At 44.5% G+C, this 27,085-nt stretch overlaps 1 protein-coding gene across 1 annotated transcript; it reads right to left on the bottom strand.

Moving 5' to 3' along the window:
• Positions 1-2,770: 2,770 nt before the first annotated feature.
• Positions 2,771-23,461, bottom strand: SYT11 (synaptotagmin 11). The gene is made up of 4 exons (XM_065883259.1): positions 23,244-23,461; positions 16,234-17,051; positions 7,614-7,737; positions 2,771-6,097 (listed from the first exon to the last, which is right to left on the bottom strand). The coding sequence occupies exons 1-4, from the start codon at positions 23,275-23,277 to the stop codon at positions 5,787-5,789; spliced, it is 1,287 nt and encodes a 428-aa protein (XP_065739331.1). The 5' UTR covers positions 23,278-23,461; the 3' UTR covers positions 2,771-5,786.
• Positions 23,462-27,085: the final 3,624 nt, after the last annotated feature.

Genomic DNA, 27,085 nt, shown 5'->3' with positions numbered 1-27,085 from the left:
CTTTGAAGTCTCCACCAGTAGTGATGGTAGAAAAAAGAGGTTCTGGAGTCGGAGTGCACAGGGTGAATCCGAGCTGCATTGCTTATAAGTGGTGGAACTTGGAACAAGTTGTTTAAACTCCTTGGACTTTTTTTTTTTTTTTTAATAAATTTATTTATTTATTTATTTATTTTTGGCCATGTTGGATCTTTGTTGCTACACGTGGGCTTTCTCTAGTTGCGGCAAGCAGGGGCTATTGTTCGTTGCAGCGCGCAGGCTTCTCATTGCAGTGGCTTCTCTTGTTGCGGAGCACGGGCTGTAGGCGCGCAGGCTTCTGTAGCTGTGGCACACGGTGCTCAGTAGTTGTGGTGCACGGGCTTAGTTGCTCCACGGCATGTGGGATCTTCCCGGACCAGGGCTCAAACCCGTGTCCTCCGTGTTGGCAGGTGGTTTCTTAACCACTACACCACCAGGGAAGTCCCACTCCTTGGACTTCAGTTTTGTCATCTGTTAAATGGGGATAATAATAGCACATATCCAGCAGGGTTGTTGGAAGGATTGAGTTTTAAATTTATAAATTCCTTAAAATAGTGCCCAGCATTGATAAGCATTCAATCGTGTTAGCTATTTTTGCTATTACTATTAAAAAGAAAATGAGTCCCTCCTTACAGCTTGTCAGAGCTTTTCAATTAGATTGAGGTTTACCATGATGTTTGAGGTGAATTACCAGCTCCCCAGACTTGAACACGAGAGCAGCTAATGAATTCCCAGGCTCTTATCGATTTTTCTGTTAGCACATCTATTCCTGGGCCTGCTGAGCTTTAAGACCTCCTCTACGAGTTTGTTCTTGAACGCCAAGCAGAGTTTTGAGCATTTATTAGAGGTGCTCAGAAGGTGTATTTGGCCTAACATGGTATTAGGCAATTGAGATACTCAACAGCTTACTATCTTGTAAAAGTTATACTGAATGAGAATAAATTGTTCTCAGTTTTCTGAAAAATTAATGCCTTATGGCTAAAACTTATGTTGTTCTTGAATTATTTAAAGAACACTTCAAGCACTAGGCTGTTTGTCGTTTCAAACCACAAGGTATGGGGGATGGATGAAATTGGTAGGTGAGGCACTTGGTAGGTTGGCAACTCTTCTCAGAGAGTTTGTTACCAGATCACAGGAGAAAATACCTTGGAGTGAAAGGTACTATAGAAAACTATGTGGGAATTCCCTGGTGGTCCAGTGGTTAGGACTCCACACTTTCACTGCTGAGGGCCCAGGTTCAATCCCTGGTCAGGGATCTAAGATCCCACAAGCTGCATGGGGTGGCCAAAAAAAAAAAAAAACCGACTATGTGATGTTCTTCATTCATTGCCCACCCTGCATCAATTCTTTCTTCCAAAGGAAATGTTTTACTCAAGAATCCACCCATCTCCCATACTCAGTTCCAGGACAGTCCTAAATGGCCTAAAGATAATCCCATCCTCCTTGCCTGTGATTGGCTCAGAAATGACCATGTGACACATTTTGGACCAGCAAGATAAGAGGAAAGAATAGCTAGAGGCTTCTGGGAATGATTGACCTTATCTTTCTAGGAGAGGTCCTTTCCCCTCCGCCCCAGGGGGGTGCTTCTATAAATATAATGGTTAAGCTAGCGTTGAATGTCAGAATGGCCCACAGAAAGAACCTGGGCCCCTCATAGTATTAGTGACCTTTTGCTGAGTCAACTCTGAAGCCCAACCTGCCTCTGGACTTCCAGTTAGGTGAACCGATCCATATTCTTAATGTTTAAGCCAATTTGAATTGGGTTTCCTGTTAATTATAGCCAAAAACATCTTGAGTGCCAAGATACTCTTACCATCATTGTTATTATATTATCATGTTAGAAAAAAGTAATATGCAAAATTATACACATACTATGATTGGAATCATACAGTAGTTCAAAGAGATTGGAAGGAGATATGCCCAAATTAATACTGTTTGCCTGTAGGTGGACTTTTTCCAGTTCCTATGAATTGTACTTTATTTTATGTGTTTTCTACAATGATCCTGAGTAATGTATCAGGGGAATAAATGTACAGGAACTAAGACTAGAAGACAAAATGGTTGTTAAGGTTTTGGAATCTTGATTTTTTTTTTTTGTAGTGTTCTTATCATATGCTTAGGATGTTAGTTTTGCAGTTTAAAAATGTTTTATAGCTCCTTAACTGAAACTTTAAAAAGTTTTAAACCTTTTCTCTTGCTTCCTTTCTCTCTACTACTTGCGTGTACACACAGCGTTCCTTTTCTTTCAGGGCATTTCTCAGTTTGTGATTAAATGGTTATAAGTGTGATTAATTGATTAATGCTTGTTTTCTTCTAAGATCCTCAAATGCAGGACTCTTGCTCATCAATGTCTTGTATCCCCAGTACCTGGCATATGATAGAGACTCGATTAAAAAATATTTCCTGACTAATGAATAAATAAGAGAACAGAATCAGCCAGTCTCAGCATTGCTCTTGGAAATATTTCCAATGAAAAGGGGCAGACTAATTCTCAGCACTAAAAGCCATCCTCTCTCTCTCTGGTGGTTATGATCTTAAATATTACATTTTAAGAGGAAAACAGAAGGACTAGAAAAAGGACTGTCAGTCTGGAGCCTGGAATCTGCATGTTTTAACAAGTGTCCCAGATGATTCTGAATCAGGTGGTCTAAGGCCACGCTTTGGAGAACATGCCCTAGTATATCCTATTGGAGTCTGAATCTTCACATCATTCATAGTCATCCAGCTTCCAAGAAAATCATGCTGATGTCACTGGGCCTATTTAATGTGAATCAGTCTTTATTCTGCACTTGTGTGGTGCATTAACAAATTCAACATACAAGATAGCGTTACATATTGTAGGTTAGCGTTACAGCATTATGCAGTTTCACACAATTCATGTTAGCTTTTTCGTTTTTTTGTTTTTTTTTTTTTTTAATTTGACACGTTTATTTTATTTTTGAGTTTCATTTTTACAAGAGAAGACACAAGGTAAAGAAAGACGACCACATCAGAGAAGGAGCATGGTGAGGGCAATGTCACTATCGTGGCCATAATAAAAGCCTTCCAAGAAAAAGGACTTGCATTATTCCCTCTCCTGAGCAAGCCGCCCCTGTCCCATGAGCCAGTTCTATCTGTTTTCACATCCAGAGCACCGCTCATAAACATGTACATCTTGGCTGTGCTCCACTGAGAAGAACTGAAGGAAGGACTAACTCATAAAAGGGACTTTTGTTATTAAGAAAAACTCTTGTCTTCCCAAAGGAATCAAGATATCAGCAGAGAAGGACTGACTCTTGGAAAATCAGAAGTGACCATTCCCTAACCTATTCCTGACCGTGAGTGCCTTGTGCAAAAGCTAGAATGTGACTCTCTTGTCTTTTAACTGACTCTTAGGAGTAGGCATTCCTCCTCCACCCTTATCCGTTAGCTCTGGGAGGAACAAATGTGAAAGCCAAAGCCAGCTAAGAAACTTTGGGACAGCAAAGTCAAGGGCACGATGGATCAGGCCTGAGGTAGGAGGGAGGAACCCTGTACTGTCCGCCTCTTTGCCATTTTTCTGAGAAAGACACCGAGGCAGCTCCTAGGCTACAGAACTACTGGTTCCTTCCCTGCCACCTCACCACCCACTGCTCAGTAGACCCAAAGAATGCAAGGAATAAAGCTACAAGGAGGTGGGGAAGAGAGGAGTTGGGTGAGGCTGCTTTCCCAGACTTATGTCAGGAGGAGCTACAGAGGCACACACAGCAGGGCAAAGGCCAGACTATCTCCACCTGTTGCTTTGCATTGTTTCTGGGAAGGAAACAAAAGCGGGTTGCTCAGCGATTTCTGATCTTTAGACATTAAGGCGATGAAGAGGAACCATTTAAAATTTTTCCTAATGGGGCTTCAGAGTGCTCCTGTCAGATTTACATGAAACTATCTCAAAATGCATTTTTAGAAAACAAAAATTATTTTCTTCTACATATGATACAGTATTTACATTTCATGGAGTGTTGGATAGAGACTGGTGGTGTGAACCCAACTGATGATGAGATCGTGAGTCAGATTATGGGGGATGTGGGATGACAGGGACAAGAACAGAGAGTGGGCTTTGTGCCTGCTCAGAACTGCTGCTCTGCATTGTCAAGAATCCAGGTTAAAAAAAAAAAAAAAAAAGAATGGGGGGTGGGCGGGGAACAGATTGGTTTTAAATCCACAGAGTTAAGGGAATGTCAAAGGCAACATCACCACTCTCCACAGAGACTCAGCCCTTCAACTCCCTTCTCAGAAGCAAGTCAGATAGTGATGTTCTTGTATGAATGTGGAATTTCAATCTTGGCTAATCTTTCAGGCCTTGGTTCAAGCTGCTGCTTATTTGAGTTCCTTTTCAGGCTGGCAAAAATATCTACTGCCTATCCAGGCTTACTTATTGTCAGTGAAGTCTCTGCCATCTGAAAAGTCTCAACTCTAAGAGACACGGCTGGTCTAGGAATAAGATGTGACTTCTAATCCCAGCAAGATGCTGAATCTCTCTCAACCTCTATTGTCCACTGGAGGATTGAACTCTGTGGTTACGCATACCTTCATAATATCTTGAGATTCAGAAGTCCTAAGAACTAAGCACTTTGTTTTCAGGGAAAGGATGTTCTGAAAAAGTCCAAGTTATCTTTATTACTAATTTAGTCACAGGTACTCATTTAGTTATTTTTAAGAGCCATGATTGAAAAATTTTAAGAGAAAGAATAATTTCTGAAGTCCCTTTTCCTTATAAAGCAAAACCTCATCTAAGCTACTTGAGAAGACTTTAAAGCTTCTCAGTTTTCAGCATTTCTGGAAAAACAAAGGCCAGTTTAATCCTTCAAAACGCTGATGATTTCTAAACCATCAACCAACGAATGGCTGTCCTTCCAGACACAGTTACAAAGGGAGATGGCAGTCATCTCATTTTCCTTTCCTTGTCTTCATACCTACATTTGGGATCAGCTGGATGTATTCATTGGTACTATCCTGTAGCTGAATTTGAAGTCGCCAAAGCTCTTTTTAGACAAGTCATCTAGTTTTGTAAACCCAAATTCTACCTAAAAGTCTGATGTCTTCGTGTACTTGATCACAAATTAATCAAGGACTGCCTTTTACCCATTCATAGCAGGAGAGCTAATAACAAACATACCTCATTTCGCAAGTACTCTTTCTCCTGCAAACCCTGCCTTATCCGTTCCACGTTTGTTTCTTGGCTTACTACAGACCTCTGGACCTTGCGCTCAGTCAAAGAGCAGAAATGTAAGCGGTAACAGGGAGAAAAGATGGGGACGATAAAAACATGAGGTTTTACAAGAGCAAAAGATTCTTCCACAGAGGTGGGGAGTGAAAATAACTAGAGAAGCCCAGTAAAAAGAGACCGATTTCAGGTAGTCAGCAAATACAATTTGGCACAAAACACAATTTTCATGGATTAAAATCTGTACCTTGATGTTGGCAGTTAGGCTAATTTCTTCAGTTTGTATTAGACATGCAAGTATAAGGTTACATTTTTATATATAGACTTGTAGAGGTCTTTCCCTCTCTTTTTTTCCCCCATAAAAAAAGAACAAAAAGGGATTTCCTAGTGCCTTGCAAAGGAGAAAAATCATCATCGCTAAGAACTGATCTGCAGCTGTGGTCATGTGGGGTGTTCTTTGTGGGGTTTGTTTTGTAAGAAATTTTCTTCTACAGCTAAAATGAGGTTTTGAGTCCGCTTCTCTCTGTTTATCTCTCTCCCCACCATGTCCCTGCCCAGCCCGGCCCTGGGGTTAGAGGCAAGGAGAAGAGGATTAGTACTCGCTCAGACTGTGCCACTTGGCCACGGGCTTGCGGGGGCTCTCGCAGACCTCTCTCCAGTGTTCAGCACCGCTGACTGTGACACTGTGCGCCCCCAGGATCAGCCTCCCTACCACCTCGTTCTTGGTGGTGCGATCGAAGTCGATGACAAGGAACTCGATGCTGATGTCGGGCAGGAGGTCAGTGGGGATGTCGTAGATGAAAGACTCGTTGAAGACTGGGTTCAAAGTGCACTTCTTCACATGGGTTTTCTTCTTGGCAATGCGCTTTCTGCCGTAGTAGACGTTCACCTTGACATAAGGATCTGGGGCCCCCAAAGAGATCAGAAAAAGGGAGACAGGCCTATGACACAGTCCTCTCCTATACAATGGTGGCTTCCGGTTGGGGAGGAGGGGCTTCTGCTGTTCATCTCCTTGGTGTCCCATCCCCCACCCCGTGTGGTCTTTAGTGACTGCACACTAAGTGTACACTGACTGTGTACACGTCTGCCCACCTGGACAAGGGGCCAAGGAAACCAGGCAGGCATGGAACAGAACAGCCACCGCGAGTCAGGGCCAAAGAAACCCCACGACATCAGGAAGCATTTTAAAGGGCACAGGGACTAACAAAGCCTGCAGGCTTGTTGCCGAGTCTCACCTGGAGCGAGGGCACAGCACCCAGCATGCATGCATAGCACTGAGGATACCTCGCCAAATGTAGAGACCCCATTTGCTTAACCAAAGCACCTTCCCAGCTACATTCATCAGGAAGAGAATGTAGACAGAGAGAAGAATGGGTGGACAATGAGAGGTGCCAGGGGTCCTGAAAGGTGGAGAGGGGGTGTCTGCGTCACAGGCAAGGGGCAGTGGTGGGTGGGGCGCGGACAGATAGAAATAGGTTGAAGTACAAACACATGAAAAAATGCTCAACATCACAAATTATCAGAGAAATGCAAATCAAAACTACAATGAGATATTACCTCACACCGGTCAGAATGGCCATCATCACAAAATCTACAAACAATAAACGCTGGAAAGGGTGTGGAGAAAAGCGAACCCTCTTGCACTGTTGGTAGGAATGTGAATTGATGCAGCCACTATGGAGAACAGTATGGAGGTTCCTTGGAAAACTAAAAATAGAACTACCATGTGACCCAGCGGTCCCACTACTGGGCATATACCCTGAGAGAACCATAATTCAAAGGGACACATGCACCCCACTGTTCATTGCAGCACTATTTACAATAGCCAGGACATGGAAACAGCCTAAATGTCCATCAACAGAGGAATGGATGAAGAGGATGTGGTACGTATATACAATGGAATGTTAGCCATAAAAAGGAATGAAATTGGGTCATCTGTAGAGACGTGGATGGACCTAGAGACTGTCATGCAGAGTGGGGTGGGTCAGAAAGAGAAAAACAAATATTGTATATTAACGCATATATGTGGAATCTGAAAAAATTGGTATAGACACATCTAGGTCTTATTTGCAAAGCAGAAATAGAGACAAAGACATAGAGAACAGATGTATGGATACCAAGAGGGGAAGGGAGGGGGATGAATTGGGAGACTGGGATTGACATATATACACTATTGATACTATGTATAAAGTAGATAGTTAATGGGGGCCTGCTGTATAGCACAGGGAACTCTACTCAGTGCTCTGTGGTGACCTAAATGGGAAGGAAATCCAAAAAAAGAGGGGATACATGTATACGTATAGCTGATTCACTTTGCTGTGTAGTAGAAACTAACACAACATTGTAAAGCAAATATACTCCAATTAAAACAAAGGTAAAAAAAAAGAGAAAAAAGAAATAGGTTGAAGTAAATAGCTGCTACCTGAGAGACCGGTGATATCCATCTTCGGCAAGTGTCTGGCTTTGAGGACCACCACTGTCATTCTTTGTGCCACAGGCTGATATGACAGAGACACCTGGAGTTCCCCTCTGCTAATGCACTTCTGGGGAGAAGAAAGAGCAGGTGAGAATCCCGGCAGAGGGAGCAGGCCACAGCACAGAAAGCATGCGGAGGAAAAAGGAAATGTTCTCGTCATAATCCTGATACTAAATAAAATCATTTGCAGGGAGAGACAGCATAGCCTAGTATTTAGGAGCGCAGACTCTGAAGCCAGACAGGCCTGGATTCAAATCCTGACTCTACTTCTCATCTGTCTGACCCGGGACAAGCTGCTTCCACTTCCTCATCTGTAAAATGGCGATAAAAATAGTCCCAACTTCCCAGGATTAGTAAGAGGATTCGATAATTTAGAATTTGTAAAACACCACAGTGCCTGGCACACAGTGTGTACCAGAGATGTGCATTCTCTCCTATTCTCTCATTCAGTTCTTTTTAAAAAAAAATTTTTTTTCATACCAGGAGCATATGGAAATGTCTCTCGTAGGGTACTGAATGTGACTGAACTTTAAACTTAGCCATTAGCTTTTGAAATTGAAGTGCAAAAGAAAATAGACTTTAAAAAAGATGTTCATGGTATTCTCTGCTAGATTGAAGCCCCACATCTTTTCCTTACCCCTAACAAATTTATTTATTTATTTTAATTTTTTGCTGTGTTGGGTCTTCGCTGCTGTGCATGGGCTTTCTCTAGTTGCAGCGAGCGGGGGCTACTCTTCATTACGGTGCGCGGGCTTCTCATTGCGGTGGCTTCTCTTGTGGCAGAGCACGGGCTCTAGGCGCGCAGGCTTCAGTAGTTGTGGCACACGGGCTCAGTAGTTGTGGCACGTGGGCTCTAGAGCGCAGGCTCAGTAGTTGTGGCGCACGGGCTTTGTTGCTCCATGGCATGTGGGATCTTCCCGGACCAGGGATAGAACCCATGTCCCCTGCATTGGCAGGCGGATTCTTAACCACTGCACGTCCATGGAAGTCCCTCATTCGGTTCTTGCCATAAAAAAAGTTTTGAAGACTGTATAGTGGGAGACAGGAAACTTAAGTTTGAGTAACTTGGCCAATTACTCACAAGCTGGCCCTGGGCAAGTCCCTGAACTTTCTGAAGCCTGTGCCTCCATTTCGCAAGGTGAATATCCACACCTGCTCCGCCTGCCCCAGTGTATGACCTTCAGAGTGTCTTCTCCAGCCACCTCGGATGCCTATAACTTTGTTTCCCCACTTTGAAATTTTATGCTAGGCTCTATTTTGAGCTTGAAAAAAGAAAAACCTCCAGTCCTCCAAGAACATTTTAAATAATATTTGGAGGACTTCCCTGGTGGCACAGTGGTTAAGAATCTGCCCGCCAATGCAGGGGATATGGGTTCGATCCCTGGTCCGGGAAGATCCCACATGCCACGGAGCAATTAAGCCCGTGTGTCACAACTACTGAGCCTGTGCTCTATAGCCCGTGAGCCATAACTACTGAGCCCACGTGCCACAACTATTGAAGCTCACACGCCTAGAGCCTGTGCTCCGCCACAAGAGAAGCCACCGCAATGAGAAGCCTGCGCACTGCAATGAAGAGTACCCCCCCTCGCTGCAACTAGAGAGAGCCCACGCGCAGCTATGAAGACCCAACACAGCCAAAAACAAATAAATTTATATATATATTAAAAAAAACATTTGGATACTAATTACATGCCAGGTGCTGGGGATTCAGAACTGATAGGACTCAGTTCTTGCTCCCAAGGAGCTTATCACGCACTAGAAGAGACAGAGATGTTTACTTGTCAGAAAAGTGAGAAGCCTGGAAATTCCCTGGCGGTCCAGTGGGTAGGTCTGCACTCTCACTGCTGAGGGCCTGGGTTCAATCCCTGGTCATGGAACTAACATCCTACAGGTCACGTGGCGCAGCCAAAAAAAAAACTCCTCAGTGCTGTTGAGGGATTCAGGTGGAGGCTTTGCCAGCTGACGTCTGGGCTGAGTTGATGGTGGGTGAGTAAGAGACACAGGCAACGGGCAGAGAGAAGATCCCGTGGGGCAGGGCGGCAGAATGGCCAGTACAAAGTCTTTGGGTGCTGAAAGGGTAGGCTGTGTTCAGAGAATGCTGAGAGGAGAGACTGTGCCTGATGTTGGGGTGCTGGCAGGAGGGACGGGCCAGGAACCCAGAGAGGTGGCTCAGGTGAAGGTGAAGGGCAGTGGGGGTGAGCTAACCAAACAGCAGAGCCAGCCGCAGCACCCAGGCAAGAGGAGGTCTGTAGGCATAGGTGCGACAGTTATTGTTGTTGTTAGTATATTAATAATAATATGAGCGAAAGCTAGAGAAGGAACTAAAGTAGAGAAAGACCAAAGTCAGAAAGCTCAGTTAAGAGGCTGCTGCAACAGGCTAGGGAAGAAATGATGACGCCTGGAACCAGGGCTGTGGCAGAGGAGATGGACCTGGGGTAGGATATGTCTCAGGAAGAATTGTCAGGATTTTCTGGGTTGGGGCAGCTAACTGGATGAAAATATAGGGGAGAGGGAAGAGATGGAGGGCTATTTCTTGTGTTTCTAGCTTAGGAAGTAGGGATGAGGCTGGGATAAAGAAAACAAAAGGAGGTGGGATAGGAGGACTTTAGGACATAATAAATTAAATTTGAGACAAAAAAAAAAAATTTCGAGACCAAATCATTCCTCCACTATCAACTCCTATTCCTTGTATTCTTCATAGCCCCAAAGGAATGTCACCTACTTGGGGAATTCTTAGATTGAACAAAAATAGACCAAACTGACCACCAGCCTTACATACGCCACATACCCACCAAAATGACTTGCTGTGCACTCACTAAGTGCCGGGCACTCTGCTAGCAGCTAGGGCTGAAATGATGCACAAAGAAGACCCCTACCCTCCAGAAGCTCATGGGCTAGTGCACTGCCTGCTCAGGTGTGTCTGGTGCAGTAAAGAACAACAGCAGTAAATAATTTAATTAGCTCATCAGTGAAAAACAAGTGGAAAACCCTAATAGTTGATGCTCTGATTATAAGTCTTAAGTCACCTCGAGGAATGAACTGTGATAATATTTCCATTTGGCTTAAAAAAGTTCTTGAGGCTATATTTCATACCAGGAGCATGTGGAAATGTCTCTCGTAGGGTACTAAATGTGACTGAATGTTAAACTTAGCCATTAGCTTTTGAAATTGAAGTACAAAAGAAAATAGACTTTAAAAAAGATGTCCATGGTATTCTCTGCTAGATTGAAGCCCCACATCTTTTCCTTACCCCTAACATATAGCCGGCTCTTGACTATATCCACGGGAAGTACCCTCAGCCAGTGTAAAATCACAGGCTGGTTGCCCTTGCCAGCCAGTATACTTCTGGGCTGCTTCCTTTTGACGAGTCAGAATGCAGTCAGAGAAGGTAAACTCATTTTTACTATCAGCCACGTCCAAATGGCATCGGGAAAGTAATCCCTCACGAAAAAGAAAATTAAATGCCTTCTAAAACATTCACAACTGGCCTGCCCAATACAGTAGGCGCTAGCTACATGTGTCTATTTAAACTTTAATTCATTAAAATGAAATAAAATTAAAATTTTAGTTTCTCAATCACGCTGGCCATATTTCAAGTGCTCAGTATCCACATGTGGCCAGTGGCTACCATACTGGACAGTGCAGATATAGAACATCTCCACCATCATAGCATCCAGTACATAGTGCTGATATAGAAAGAACTTCTGGATTATTTGGGCCACTGCTCCCCTCCATTTCCATGAATAATGAAATGTTAACCAGTTTTGATATCTATCTCTGGGACCATCCTTGAATATTGGTATCTAAATGTTAAATATGCAATCTTGGGGACTTCCCTGGTGGTCCAGTGGGTACGACTCTGTGCTCCCAATGCAGGGGGACTACACCCCACATACATGCCACAACTAAGAGCCTGCATGCTGTACCTAAAAGATCCTGCGTGCCCCAGCTAAGACCCTGTGCAGCTAAACTACATAAATATTAAAAAAAAAAAGAAAGTTTAAAAAAAAGAGATTTATTTGTAAAAATAACATTGAGTATAAGATTATACTTAGGTTTTCTGGTTATTTATTTAAAACTCTGTTTCAAAAAAAAAAAAAAACTGTTTCCTAAATCATCCACTGTAGCAAAATCATCCTAATTTAAATCCCGTGCCCCTTCCTTAGTTCGTTGGGAAGGTGGACAACTTCCGGTTACCTTCACAATAATTTCCTCCCCTAAAATCACTCCTCAGACAACTGTTCTCCATCTGATCCCCCCCTCCCTTCATCTTTGGCCATTTTACATGGGCAGAACGCCCATCCCCATTCAGCTGCCCCTTTGTGATGCCCAAGTCTGCAGCCACAACACCACCTGAATGCCATTCCATTCTGCATTGAAGGCCTGGAGTTTCAAGTCTCCCCCTCCCCCCTCCCCTTCTCTTTCCACCCAATTGCCATTCCAAGCGGCATTGTCAATGACTCTTTGTCAAGGGCTCTTTGTCAAGGGCTGGGAGCGAACTCTGTTTCCCAGCCCCTTGGCCTAGTGAGGTAAAGACCCTGTTGGGGGGCAGGCAAGCAGAAGGACAAGGGGGAGAAAGGGTTTTATCCATGCCTGACAGAGCTGGGAGGCTTTGCTCTCAGAGAGCGGGATCCTTTCTCACTCCGTGGAAAAGAGGAACAAGAGCAGTGGTCCTAAAGAAGACGTTCAGCTGAAGGAAATACTTAGGCGAGGGATAAGTCTATTTCTTATAATTAGCAGGGCCCCGCCCACAGTGATTTTCTAGCCACAGCATCTTTGCAAAGAGGAGGACTCATGCGTCCTCAATAAACCTTCATTGGGGCTAGAAGTTCTCAGGGCTACCTCCACATAAATCACAGTCATGAGAAAACAAAAGAAACAAAACCCTCAACATTCAATCACATCCCTCCTTGTCTTCTCCCCAATACACAAATATAGCATCTTTCTTTTTTGTGTGTGTGGTTTTATTTATTTACTTATTTTACAAAGCAATTTTCTTTATTGTTCCTGGATAACTGACATTCCTTTTTCTTTCTTTCCTTTCAGTCCCTTTTGACTAGACTGGATGAACTCCAAGGTCTCTTGTAAATCTGAGATTCTAAGAATCCTATCATTCCCATGACCATTGTCCCAGGTCATGAACACCAATCTGGTGGTAGAAAGACAGGAAATGGTTTGGGAAACAGTGACCTGAAGAAATTAGGAGTCTAACAACTCTCTATTATCCACCTTGTAAATCACTTCTTTCCCACTGTCTCTTCTTTAACCCCAGCCCTCGCTGAACCACCTCCCTTCTCCTTGTGGGGGATGTATTATGGGAATGTAAATTCACTTTTATTTCTATCTGAATAAAATACTAGGAAAAAAAAAAAGCTGCCACTAAAAAAAAAATCCAGTTCCAAAGTCCAACTCAGAGAGTTTTGGGCATTGTAGAGTTTATACTGTGAACTTTTTTCATTAATAATTGAGTGTTAATTTTTAATGCTTCTTATATCTTTCTGTATATTCCTAAGAGCTGAGTACTCTCACAGAGTCAATCCATTAGCCTTCGTGATCCAGCCTAGAGGGAGACTGAGGCCGAGTAGGTAACTGCTTGCCCAGAATTAGTCAGTGAAATGGACAGAATCAGAAATCATGACCAGTCCAGGGCTTCTTCAACTGGACTGCAGTGGACTGTAATAACGGAAAGGACAAGAGCTGAATTTTCTGCTAAAGGTCAGGAAATGCAGTTAGGGTTGGGTGGTTGTCTAGAGAAATGCAGTTCTCACCAGTCTCCGCCCAGGAACATTTGGCTCCATTATTGTAAGGGGGTACCTTACCCAGACCAGAAAGAGCTCTTTACAGACAGTGTGGAATAGTCCAAAGCAGCTCTAACTGATGAGCCATATGGGGAGATCCAGAAAGGGCAGGTTCTTGGCTACAGTAGGGAGGGTTTAGGGTGGACATTTGGAGGCTGTACTGCTAGGGAATCAGGGGGACGAGTGACTAGAGAGATGACAGCCACGACCCAGGATGGAACACAGCTCTGCCCACTGGCACTGGTTGGGGAAAACAGGCTTAGGACACCTGGGAGGCTGCAAGGCTCTGGGGTGGTGCTGCAGGGGCTCTGGGTGTCCTGTCTGGAGCCTCTTCCAGGGCATTGGCTCAGGATTGGCTCAGGGTGTTGCTCAGGATCCCAGCCCCGGCTTATCCCTCCTGAAGGGTGTTAATAAAGTGGAAAGAAGCTTGGCTCTCCCCAAGAGCCCCTGGCAGTTTAGCAAATGCCATTGTCTGTGCTCCCTGCCCAGTGTCCTGGATTTGAGGCTGTTTTGTTCCCAGCCCAAATCAGTCCCTTTCCTTGCCGGTGTCTTCCCAGCTGCAGCTTGGTACAGAGCCATCCTCCACAGTCAGCCGTGGGCTGCGACTGCATGAGCTGTCTGAAGGAGTCCAGCTAGTTGGTGGATTTACCAGGCTGGTGCTCCAGCGAAGGCTGTGCTGGGAAAGAACCACCCTGCAAGGAGAGCTAGATGAAGGCAGGAAGTAGAGCACCGGAGCTGCTGTAAAGGGGAGTCAGGAATCAGGGGAGCGGGTTGGCAGAATCTGGAGGAAAAGAAATGGAAGGAGAGGGGAAGGGATGCAGGGAGATGAGACAGGTCACTACTGCAGCTTCTGTCCAGGCCTTCTGAGTCCAACCTCAGAGGATATAAGAACTCTTGCTGTCTTGGACTCGGGGATGTCTCATTGTATCCTGGCAACAGACCAGTGTTTATGCCCTGACCAAATGCCTCTAATGGTCTTTGAAATGTTTGGACTCCTCCGGCCCCTGTGAGGTAGAGCTGAGTGGACCATGTGGCAGCAGTGGTTCTCTGGGCAATGGCATGGCTGGGCTGGCTGCAGTGGGACAGGCGCCTACACAGCAGAGGGGGTAAGAACACACGTTCAGAGGGAGCCACTTCCTGCCTCCCCTCCCCTCCCCAGCCTGGCACTGCACAGTGCCCTTCAGCAGTGGCCAAACCTTGTTTCTGGGAGCTCACTGCACACTCAGCCCTGCTGGCCTGGAAGCCTCCTTCCAGTCCTGAGCCTCCTGCCTCCCCACTGAGTCTGGCGTGGGATGGCAGCTGAAGAAGGCAGTAAGAGATCAGTAAGGCATCTACAGGCAGAGCTCTTTCTGGGAAAAGTGCAGTTGATTTTAGTGGCCCTGATATCCTTTCTGAACCTTCTACCCTCTTCTCCACTGATCCAGGCCTCCCTTGTCTTCCTCCTTCACTTTGTCAAAACAAAATATAAATACCTACAAATCATATATCTCTCCCAGGGATCAAACTTTATTAATAATAGAAATAATAATAGTAATAATAATCATGGTTCCCATTTATTGAAGGTTTACTATGGGCTAGGGATTATGTAAATTCATCATCTTAATTCCTGTAAGAAACTGAGACTTAGAGAATTTAAGCAGCTTGCTCAAGGTCACTTAACGGTTAGAATTTAGATTCAAACTCAGGTTTGACTTCAAAGTCCTTGCTATTAACTCCTTATGGTAAATCCTGAAAAAGGAATGAAACTCTCAGTGTAAAATTTCAACAACTTCTTTCATAGCACCTACCATACTCACTGTGTGATAATTGCCAAGATTTTTTTGTATTTCTCCTCCACTGAAGTAAAAGCTCCATAAGGGCAATGGTATGCCAGGTATATTATCTTATTGGATCCTCATAACCCATAAGGAAGGCAATATTATCAGCTCCATTTTACAGATGGGGAAATAGAAGCTTAGAAGAGTTAAGTAACTCATCCACATCACACAGTTGCAAAGTGGTGAGCTGGAAGGTGAAGCCAGGCAGTCTGAATCAAGAGCCCTCGTGCTGAACCGCAGAGCTACACTGCCTCCCAGACTGAGGAGGAAATGAACTAGTGGGGCTGGGGGTTACAGTTCTTGCATCCCTGAAATAACTCAAGAGCCAATGCTGGCCCAGTAGAGAGGAGGCAGGATGGAGGGCTCTCATCCCCCTTCTAATGCAAACAAGGAGAGGAGGAACGGGGAGAGAAGTATCTGTGGCAAAGGTTTGGGCCTGGGTAAGGGGCCCAAAGGGTGGAGCAGTTAAGTTTCATTTATAAAATGGTTAAAAGTCATACAGATGATACTACTTACCTCTCTATATTTGGGTTGGGAAAGGGAAGCTGAAGGGAAAATTACTGATTTCACAGTTTCTCAGCTGTGAGAAATAAGTTCACTAGAGGAAGATCACACATTTTGGATTAGAAATTAGCCCCCTTATCCCTGAAGTGATGGGTCTGTGACTGGTGAGCCAGCCTGCTCCAAGCAAGCTGGAGGCAGCATCAGGATGCCAACCGCTAAGTGAAATTTCAGAAGCTACCTGCCCTTCTCTCCTCGTGAAGTTGCTTCTTGGAGGAGACCTAACCTGCCAGGTTCTCTGTCTTACTTTGACCACTGCTTATCCTTGACAGCCAAGAGCTTCCTCTCTATAGCCCCTCTTTGCCATCCATCTCATCCCTCCCCTCCCACTTGTCCCCTTCTCTCCCCCAACCTACCATCCCTCCCCAACACACTCTTCCTCCTCACCTGGATGTTCCTTTTGATGATGTCCCTGGTCAGCTGTACCTTGCCTGTGCTGGGGTCTACTCCAGCCAACGGCACCATGACCTCCCCAATGACGTCATCCCGGGAGAAGCGGTCAAAGCTGAGGACGAGGAAGTGCAGTACCAGGTCCTGAAGCTGGCTGTATGGGATGCCATAGAAGGTGAAGGTCTCGTCAAACACAGGGTCCAGGGTCTTCCGCAGCACTCTGGTCTTCACCCGATGCCGCTTGTCGGGAAGGATGGTCATTTTGATGTAGGGGTCAGAGCCCTGGGTTTGGTCATCCATCACTGGCAGCCCGTGAGCCTCCTGGATTGTCACCACCAGGGCTTTTTTTGGGAAGTTATAGTCCACTGAGAAGGTGAGGGATCCTAGCATGACATCCTCTTCTGGAGAGGATGGAGAAGTGGTTTTGCTCTCCCCGGGGGTCAGGCTCGCAATGGGGCTCCTCAGTTCTTCCCCATAGTCCACTTTGATGGGTAATTGGTCTATACAAGATCCAGAGCTAGGACCCTTGTCTTGGCCCAGCAGGCCAGCCTCTGCTGCGTCCACCAACATGTTCCCGCGTCCACCTTCCCTCGCAGGGCCATCTTTGTCTCTCCGCACTTTAATGATTTTCTTCTTGTTGCTGAGGGTCTCTGGGTATATGCTGATGCCTTTGAGCATATGAATAAACTTGTATGGTGGGTTCTTGTGCTTCTTCTCTGCCTGCTGGTGGCAGCATGTCCAGACAAAGACGGTCACCGAGACACACACCACCAGCACAGAGGCCCCAATGAGGCCAGCGACCACTGGCGACACATCTGAAGGTGGAGACCAGAGACGTGTCAAGGCAGGTGGACCTCAACCCCTGCCCAGAGCACCCCTGCTTAGTGCTTCTGGCTGGAGCCAAGCTAATCTGTAACCTAGCCTCCAAAGCAAAACTTGCTCATCTGGGCTTACGAACTTCTCCCCTCTCTTGGAGATTCCCTCACCCAGCCTCTCCAACCAATCCATGGCTCTTCCTTTCCACCAAACGTGGATGAAATACTTATCTTCTCTGGAAAGCCTCCCCTGAAGTGCCCCACCTGACTGCCTGTTCTTTTCTTGGCCTTCCCTCAGCACTTATGGTTTGCTCATATTGATTTGTGTTTCACATAAAGCCGCCCTATAGGTCGGCTGAGGTGTTATAGGTCACGTTTTTACAGGAGAACCCATTCACCTCAACTGTTACACAAGGGTATGAACTGTGTCTGGTTTCAGGAGGATAGTCCACAGCATCCAGCACAGGGTTTGCAACAGTGGGCTTGTGTGGACTGACTGACTGACAGGTAGGGTAGAGGGATGTGGGGCTGATTTTGGATGGTTTTGATAGGGTGCCCAAGGGTGATAAAAGTAGGTGGGTGGTAAAAAAAAAAAAAAAAAAAAAAAAAAAGTAGGTGGGTGGTAAGAAGTAGAAGAACTCTGCGTCTAAGTACTTGAAATATGTTCCAAATTTCAGCTCCCAGGTATTTAAAATACTTGTATTTTAAGATAAAATAATGAAATAAAATAAATAAAACAATTAAATTAAAAGACTTGTGTTTTAAGATAAAATAATAAAATCTTTTAGTATGAAATACAAGTATTTTAAATAGGGAGAAATAGGGACTGTGGAAAATGTCAGACCTTGTCATCTTCTTAGTAAGGTTTTCCCTGACCACCCTATTTAAAAGTGTAAACTTTTCCACCCCTGAGACCCACACTTCCTGGCCCTGCTTAATTTTCTCTACATGTCTTGTCATGCTTCTCTCTCTCTCTCTCTCTCTCACACATACACACACACACACACACACACACACAAACATACACAGGCACACACATATACATAAGAATATATATACACACACACATATAATTTTACTATTTATTGTCTGTCTTCACTAGAATGTAAGTTTCATAAGGACAAGGATTTTGTCTGTTTAGCTCATTTCTGTATCCTCAGCACTAAAAACACCTAACAGGTACTTAATATATATTTGTTAAGTAAACAAATAACAAACAGAAACAGATTTTTTTCCTTCCCCTCCTCTAGTCTTGTCTTTTCTTGCACAAATCGGGCCCCTGACTTAGATAATTAGGTTTGGGGATTTCCTCCCCCTTAAGTTCACTGAAGCCAAATTGGGTTTAGGCCTTAAAGATCTAGATAAGGCCTATAGTTATCCATACTACTCATTAGGGTAAGTCTTGGGTAGGGCAAGGGAAATAAGGAAATAAATGTGATTCTAGCATATTCCAGATTCTTCCTAGAACATCCTTCCACCATGTATATGCCTGGCTCATGGCCTCACTCACTGAAGGCCTCTGTTCCAAACTTCATCTTATCAGAGAAGCATTTCCTGACTGCTCCAAGTAAGATGATATCCCGTTTACCCTGCTTTATTTTTCTTCATAGCACTTATTACCCCTGACATATATTTGTCTGTCTTCCCTCACTAGGTAAGTGTAACAAGAATAGTGACTGTTTTGTTCACTGCTGTATTCCCAGGTCCTAGAACCATGTGGCACATAGTAAGTGTTCAAATGAATTAGTCAATTCAAAACAGCTTCCACTTTAGGAGTTTGGGATTAGCAGATACAAACTACTCTATGTAAAAGAGATAAACAACAAGATTCTACTATATAGCACAGGAAACTATATTCAATATCCTGTAAGAAACCATAATAGAAAAGAATATGAAAAAGAACATTCTTTTATATAGAAAATATATAATCAAATCACTATTCTGTACATCAGAAACTAACACAATATTGTAAATCAACTATACCTCAATAAAAAATAAAAAACAGCTTCCACAGATTGGAAAAACAGGATGAGGTCAATATTATTACACATAACAGGGATAAATGTAAAATTCTATTTGCCCTTCAAAACCTATCGATAGGCAATGGGAGACCTTACTTGATGAATGTGAGTAAAAATAACTTAGTTTAGATGACAAAAAGCTTGGAGTATAATTAGGCTGATTCTAAGTTATATTATCAGTGCAATGTCCAGATCACAGGAGGGGTAGTATAATTTCATCTGCACTGGTCACGACACATATGGAGTATTCTATCTAGTACTGACAAGAATAAAAATTGGTATTTTTTGTGTACCTTTGTGATATCCCTGCCAGGCATCATGTTAGAGATTTTTCTCTCCGAAACAAATAACTCATTGAATAGGTACCATTAATATCCCCACTTTACAACTGAGGAAGCTGGGGACTCAGATCTACACTAGGCCACATAGTAGCAAATGGTAGTGATGGGATTTAAACCCTGGTCTATCTGACACCAGAATGTCTCTACATTATGGATAAGCAGGATAGTAGAGGGCCTGGAAACCATATCAAGTGAGGAGAAATTGAAGGAACTGGAGCTGAGGGGTCTGGGAATAATAACGATCTTCAATTATTTAAGGCATTTTGCTGGAAGAAGGTCTGATGTGATTTTACTTTGGAGGGCAGGTCTAACATGAGCACGTACAGGCTACAGGAAGACAGATTCTGACTCAATGAAAAGAATCAAATTATTGTTAGAACTGCCTCTCAGTGGCCCAGATGGCTTCAGGAGGCAGTGAATCTCCATTTGAAAACTTTCAGAGATTGGATCACCTTAGTCAGGCATATTCTTTTTTTTTTTTTTTTTTGCGGTACACGGGCCTCTCACTGTTGTGGCCTCTCCCGTTGCGGAGCACAGGCTCTGGACGCGCAGGTTCAGCGGCCATGGCTCACGGGCCCAGCCGCTCCGCGGCATGTGGGATCTTCCCGGACCGGGGCACGAACCCGTGTCTCCTGCATCGGCAGGCGGACTCTCAACCACTGCGCCACCAGGGAAGCCCAGGCATATTCTAAAAAAGATTTCTTTAATGAGGATTGGAATAAACGTCTCTGAAATTCTTTCTACCTCAGACATTCCAAGGTTCTATGAAAGTTGGGACCAGGTAAGAAAAGAAGTGGTTACATTTTGAAATATTAATGTAGATTAGGAGTAAAGCCATTTAACAAAGTAAACCAAGGTGACTGTGTCCATGGCCATACTGAATAATAACAGCATTTATTTTCAGAGTATCAAGTGAAATAAAAGCTGTTAGGGAGAGGTTTCACAAAATGGGAGCAGCCTTAGCTGTAAGCACCTTGAGAGTGGGCAGAAACAACACCCTGTTCATTTTTGAATCCCTGAGTCTCTTGCATCTAACAGGAGCTCAGTAAATATTTGCTTGAACAATTGATTGGGTTCAGTTGTCAATCGGAATAGGCACAATTTGAAAAAGTGGCTCTCCATTCACCCATGAGGGACTTCCTGAAAATTGCTTGCTACCGATTAGTAAAACTGAATATTGATTGTCTCTATGAGAAGAGAAAAGCAGGGAACTACCAAGACAAGTATATTTTTGAGAATGATTTGAAAGGGAGTCTAAAGGCCTGGGATGGGAGACATCTGAGTGATCCTTTTGGCTCTACCATAGATTTACTCTGTGATCTTGAGAGATCCCCACTGTTGCTTACAGTCCCTCAACTTTTATTGCTAGAAAATAGAGGTGGAGCAGGTAAAAGAGAAGAAGAAGGATTTTCATCTTTCAGGAGGATAGAGAAGAAAAAAAAGAGAAATGGATGAATCCACTTGTGAATTACCTAGGCGATCTCCTCCACCTTGTTTCCCACTTTTGTCCTACTGTCTTCTTCATTTTAGTATTTGTTAACCCCTGCCTCTCTCCCCCCACCCCCAAGACGGTGAACTAGAAAAATCAGAGATATTGTCTAGCTTTAGTCAAAAGCTTGGTGGGAAAAGGAAGTTGGAACTAAAAGCTGAAGTGAGTGTTTTCAAGTAGTAGTAAATTGCAGTGACCCATGCTGCTTGCTCCTTTTGTCCTCCAAGGTCATGGATAATTGAGTGTTGGCTTGGTGAATCTCTCAAGGGCTAGGGAGTTTGAAATGAAGTGCTCTGTGAGATGTGAAAAAGTCAGAAGTGGCAGTTCTCTGTAGAGGGGATCCTCTGTATGGATTTAAAGATCTGCAAGACACATCTGGGCGTTGTCCAATTCTCTCAGTCTCTGACCAGCCCTGCTTATTGACACTTCCTTTGCTAAAATAGCTTTTCCCTGTCAAGTAGGCCAGCGTGACACAGTAAAATGAGAATGAACTTTGGCATCAACTGGAAATTGGTTTAAATCCTAGCACTACCCTAACTAGTTTGTTTTACTTTGGCCAAGTTATTTTATCTCCCTTAGCCTCAGTTTCCTCATCTAGCAAATATATATAATAATGAATACACTTGAGGATATTTGTAAGGATTAAATAAAATGTAGTATGTAAGGGCCTGATAATTTCTTTTTCCACTAACATTTCCTCTACAGCATCTAACTTTCCAAGGACTCTGGAACTGCAATTAAAAGAAAAGAATATGTTGGAAAGAAGGCATAAGAAGAAAAAGAAAGAGCAAGAAGAAAAATCATGAGGTGCTCATGTGATGACAAAAGGGACATCTATTTTGGAAATTTAGGACTCAAAGAATAAAAATGCAGAAGGTGAAGTGGAAGAAAGAAATATAATCAAGATTTAGCCTTAGGGAATCAGTGCAAACAAGTAGTAAATGGGTGTGATCTGTCGTCTGTATGCTTTCTCTGATCTGATGTCTTCTTCCTGGCATTGAGGGGATAGAGCACACTGGGTTCTGTTCATTTCCATAAACCTTTTACTCGGGAGTGAGAAAAGCCATTTCCTAGTTGGATTGTGGCCCCACCCTAAACACTGGAGTCTGGATGCTCAAACCTTCTGGATTGTCTGAGGGATAGAATCTCTTAAGGGAAAAGGAGGAACCCTAGGCTGATAGCAACTCTCACTGACTTCTCCCATACAAACTGGGATAGAACTGAGGGAGAAACAAGGCAATTCTTTTTTATTTTGGGGCCAGCAAAGCATAGCACAGGAAGTTTGCTACCCTAGCACATTTTGGAGGAATCCCCCAGAGGAAAAACTCGCTTCTCGAGCTTTTCTTTCCCATCTGCTTTCCTATTTTCTACCCCACTCTGTTCCAGGGAGTGTAACTGATCTTGGAGCCCGTAGGGTTGGGTCGGGGACCAGCAGCTCCGAGATGACGTAATGCTTTCTCTGGTACACAAAGCGGCCTCCCCGGGCTCTGCCTTTTTCGCCCCTCCCCCTCCGGCCTGGATCGGGCCCCCGCCAGCACCAGCGCGGGTGAGTCCCCCTTTTTGAAAAGCCAGCCTAGGGAAACAGGGAACAAAGGCCTGGGAAGAAGAGCCTAGGCGCTGCCAGGAGGCCCAGAAATAGACATCACGTCATCCCCCAGCCCAGCAGCGCCAAGCGCCATTTGGTAGCTACGGACGGATCCCATCATTACGATGCAGAATAGAAATTGCAGGGTTCACATTTCCTCCTAGCCCCAGCATCCAGCTGACCGGCTTAAGGAGTGGCTTCCTTTTTGCTCCCCACCCCCGCACCCCTCTTTCCCCAGAGGCCGCTGCCTCCCCTGGCTGCCAGCCACACAGCCCACAGTCCCCAAGCTGCCATCTTGATGCCCCATCTCCCTTGCCACCTCCCTCCCCCGCAGGCCTGAGGAGTGGGAGGGGGAGGAAGGGGCACCGCCCTGCGTGCCCCAAGGGGGAGGGCTCGGGCTACCTCACCTCTCCTCCCCCAGAAGGTGGGGTTCACATCCTCCTCAAGCTCTCTGCTTCTCACCTCCAGCAGTGCTGACAGCGCACCATACAAGGTTTTAGCATCCTGGACCTCCCCACCCTCGGTGTGGCTCTGGCCTTCTCAGCCCGTGCAGCCCATAGCTTAAGTTCGGGTGCCGTACACTGCCTGCTACCCACCACAGTAGGCCCGATTCTACCCGCCACCACAGGCCTGATTCTAGAGGGGCTGGCACTTGAAGGCCCTGGTCTGGGCTTCACGCTCTGCCCCGCTGCTGGGCTCCCTTGGCTTTGCAACGGTTTCACCTACCCCAGGCTTAGTTTGCCAGATTCTACTTACCAAAGCTAGGTCGGATATTGGTGATCTCAGCCATGTCGTAATCAGAGGCTATTGCTATAAATGCTTTTGCAATGGTCAGACAACTCTGGGACCTCCGGTCAGTACGGAGGCCGCCGCTGCAGAGCGCTAGGTCAGGAGAAGGGGAAGGTATCTGGCGGACGCCTCCTGCGACGGTCTGGTCTCTGGTTGCCAGCTGCGGTCGCCTCTTAAGATGCTCCAGGGATGCTCTGAGCTAAGGAAGCAGGTGCAGCCAGACTGGTCCTGATGCGAGGTAGGCCCCGCCTTCCTCCGAACGGCCCTCGGCAGAAGACTCCGCCTCTGTCCGAAAAGTTCCGGAAGGGAAGCCCCGCCCTTTTCCGGAAGATCTCTGGGCGGGCACCTCTCCCATCGCCAAGATTTCCAGAGAATGAGACCCCGCCTACTGATGGGCTGTGGGTCTGTAAGGCGAAAACCCCGAGGCCTAAGGACAAGAGTAGGTACTTTACCGTATGAGATTCCCTAGATCTTGTGATTCCGGTTCCCTTGGCTTAATATAGCAGCAGAATGTTCTGGCAGGGTTTTGGAAAAATAAAATTCTATATTGCCTGCATTTCAGTATTAGTTGCCTTTATTGTTATGCGTTTCTGAGACCACTAAAGGTTATTATGGAAACTTTCTTAAACTTCAGAAGTTCTGATTAAAGACCAAACCTGGTGTTGGTTTCACAACTCTGAAAATTTACTGAAAATAATTTAATTGTATAAGTAAAACGGATCGATTCTGTAATGTGTAAATTGAAGCTGTTTTTAAAAAAGACTAAAAAAGAGTGCTAAAGTTAATCAGTGTTGGATATTTCTCTTCCAAAAGCTTCAAGTGCTTAGAACTGCTTAGGGAAGTGAGTGAGAGAGAGAGAGAGAGAGAGAGAGAGAGAGAGAGAGAGCGCCAGCGAGCAAACCAACAGATCTGTGTATTCTGTAGTTTCAAAAGCAGGACACAAGTGAAACTCCAAGCTTCTAGAGATTTCCTTGACATTTGGAAGAGTTAGAATGATTTACGTAAGAGTCAGACTACTGGCGGTTATCTCCATGATTACATCAAGTTCATCATTTTTGGCTGTGGATACTTTCATCCTGTCGGATTCTGTTTACAGACAGAATCACGTCAAATAAATTATTTAAATGCATAAATATTTGTTGATGGTTCACCTGTAAAGTGAGAGAGTTGAATGTATTTTTTCAGCTTTGACGTTCTGTCCTTGTAGAAGAGAGGAAAGAACAGTTCCAGGAGTTACTCATTCATTCAAAACATATGTATTGAATTTATTGGACATCGACTATTCCCCAGGCACCTTCCTGGACACTGGATTAATGCATTAGAAGCTAGAGTCAGGATACCTGATTCCTTCTGATAGCTGTGTATCTTTGTGAAATCACTTACCCAGCTTAGCCAAAAATTTGTCCTGTGTAAATTGGAAGGTATAATAATACCATTGTCCCATAGGATTTATTGTGAAGATTAAAAAAAAGAATCACCTTTGATAACGTAGGTGAAAGCATTTTGTAAGCAGAGTATTATACAGATATGAATAATTACTATGGATTGAGTCCAAGACTGCCTTAGCTTTATTCAGGAAACTGCACTATTTGTAACCTAGTGATTCCTCTTTCTGGAATTTTATGAATTCTCCATTTCCTTGGTCCTGAATTCCAAGTGTCTAGAGGCGAGAAGGATTAATTGTCAACTTAAACCACTGAACCTTAACCCCCAGTTTTGTTTTGTGTAGGATAGCTCCATGGACAGAGAAAGCGAGGTATTGCCTTTAAATTTTTTTGCCAACAACGGACATACTAGCCCTTTGGCTTCTTTCTGCCCTAAAATAAGATGGCACCTGTGGTTGGCGCATGCTCCTTGATGCCCTGACTCCGCGCACCGCGACTCGGGGGCGCGCACGTCAGTCACTGACGTTGGCTGACTTCCGGTGGTACCGAAGCTGAGTTTCCGCGGGATCGGGCAGGCTGGTGAGGGTACTGGGTCGTGTACCGTGGGGCGGGAAGAGGCAGGTGGGAGCTGGACGTCCGGGCGAAGGATGTCCAGGCTAAGGCGGTCGGGTCTGAGGGCTGGTGCGGGGTGCGTGACAGAGGTAGGGGAGTGAAGGCGTGTAGCTGGGAGTGGGGACTTGGGCCAGCGCTCGGCGGCGAGGTCAAAAGCGCAGTTAGGACCCCTTTGTGAAATCTTTTCCCAGGAGGAGTCCGCGCTGGGCCTGCCTCCGGATTTGCATTCATTCACTGTCGGTCTGACTGCAGTTCCCAAGGTTGGGGGGGGGGGGTTCTTTAGAGCCTCTGCTGCCTTTGAAGTGCCGGAGCTGATCCCTGCACGCTACTGACTTTGAATAGTAGCTGTCTTTCTTTTTTTTCTTTTTTCCTCGTTTTTTGGACCTCAGTAATTTATCTGAAATATAAGACTCGCCTGAACTAATCCCACTCCCTTTCATTCTCTCTTTCCATTTCCTTATCAGCGAAATCTTCAGGTGTTTATTGAACTTTAATTATCAAGATAAGGACATTAGTTGATTTGGCATGGGTAGGGGAATCTCTCCTAGTGTCCCGGAGAAACTGAATTAAGGAGGTTTAAAACTAACCTTATAGTTGAGACTCTTAGAAAGAACTTTATTTTGCAGTCCTCTAGTCCATGCTTTCATCTAGTCCCCTGGTAGATGGGCATTCAGGCCTTGCCTCAACATTGTCAGTGATGAAGAACTCACTGTAACAGGAGGGAGATTATTCTATTCTTGGACCTATTGTATTGAGAATAAAGTTTTTTTGGGGTAGAAAGATGCAATCAGTTTCCATATAATGCTCTTGATCCAAGATGCATAGAATAAGCACAGAATAGGAAGTTCACACACTCTTTCATTCATTCATTCGAGGAACATTTATTGAGTATCTACAATAGGGCAGATACTGCTGAGTACTAGGCGTACTAGCTGCAAAGAGTCCTTTCCCTCAAAAAGCACATTGTTTTGGGGCAGGATGGTGGGAAGGAGACAAGAAGCAATCATAAAAGTGGTAAGTATGAAAAAAGAGGTTTGCAAGTAGCTGCTATGCGAACATAAGAGAAGATACCGTCCACTTTAGGTTAGTGTTGCCATTAAAGTATGATAATTGGAATTGAAGCCAAGAGTCCAGAAGTAACATAGAGAACAGTTAGGAATCTCTTTCTTGTTTTCAACACAAAATTTCTGTTAATATAGTCTAACCTTTTTGAACAACCACACTTTGCTTTTGGATTGTTTCTGTTAATGGAAATACCTGTTTATGAAAGCAACAATAGCAAACATTTATTGATCTAAGAAATTACTATCTAATGATGTAGGTGCTATTTTTATTTCATTTTATAGCTGAAGAAACTGAGATTCAGTTTAAGTAACTTATGCAAGGTCACAAAGCTGGAGAGAAGCTTGACTCCGCAGTTTGCTTTCAGCATCACGTTATTTTGCCTCCCTGATGGTAATAATAATAACTAACACTAATCACCTACTATTTAATTCTTGTAACAACTGCATGAGGTGAGAACAATTATTTTTATTTTACAGTTGCGGAAACCAAAGTTTGGAGAGGTTAAGTCACTCAGCCAAGATAACACACTAATCAGTAATAGAGTTAGGATTTGAACTCAGGTAGTCTAACACTGTCTCTCATCTTCCACCTAATGGGACATTGTGCATTTGGTGTAAAGTACCGTGTTCATGATTGAACATGAATAAGTGAAAAGATTTGAGGAAATGTTATTATCATTAATTAATAGGAAGGTGATAAGAACTTGCCTTTATCCTTTCAGGATGGAACAGAAGTGGGACTTGCAAA

This window comes from Phocoena phocoena, chromosome 1 (assembly GCF_963924675.1).
Source record: "Phocoena phocoena chromosome 1, mPhoPho1.1, whole genome shotgun sequence".
In the NCBI taxonomy this organism is placed as follows: domain Eukaryota; kingdom Metazoa; phylum Chordata; class Mammalia; order Artiodactyla; family Phocoenidae; genus Phocoena; species Phocoena phocoena.
The sequence above is the reverse complement of the archived record's forward strand: the minus strand, read 5'-3'. Positions and strand labels throughout refer to the sequence as shown.

Bases quoted from the DNA above. Each gene is read 5' to 3' on its own strand.
- SYT11 (XM_065883259.1), bottom strand. From the start codon at position 23,277: ATGGCTGAGATCACCAATATCCGACCTAGCTTTG. The intron at 7,738-16,233 runs GTGAGGAGGAAG...TCTTCTCCCCAG, and splicing joins TCATCAAAAGGAACATCCAG to AAGTGCATTAGCAGAGGGGA. The intron at 6,098-7,613 runs GCAGCTATTTAC...TGGGGGCCCCAG, and splicing joins TATCACCGGTCTCTCAGGTA to ATCCTTATGTCAAGGTGAAC.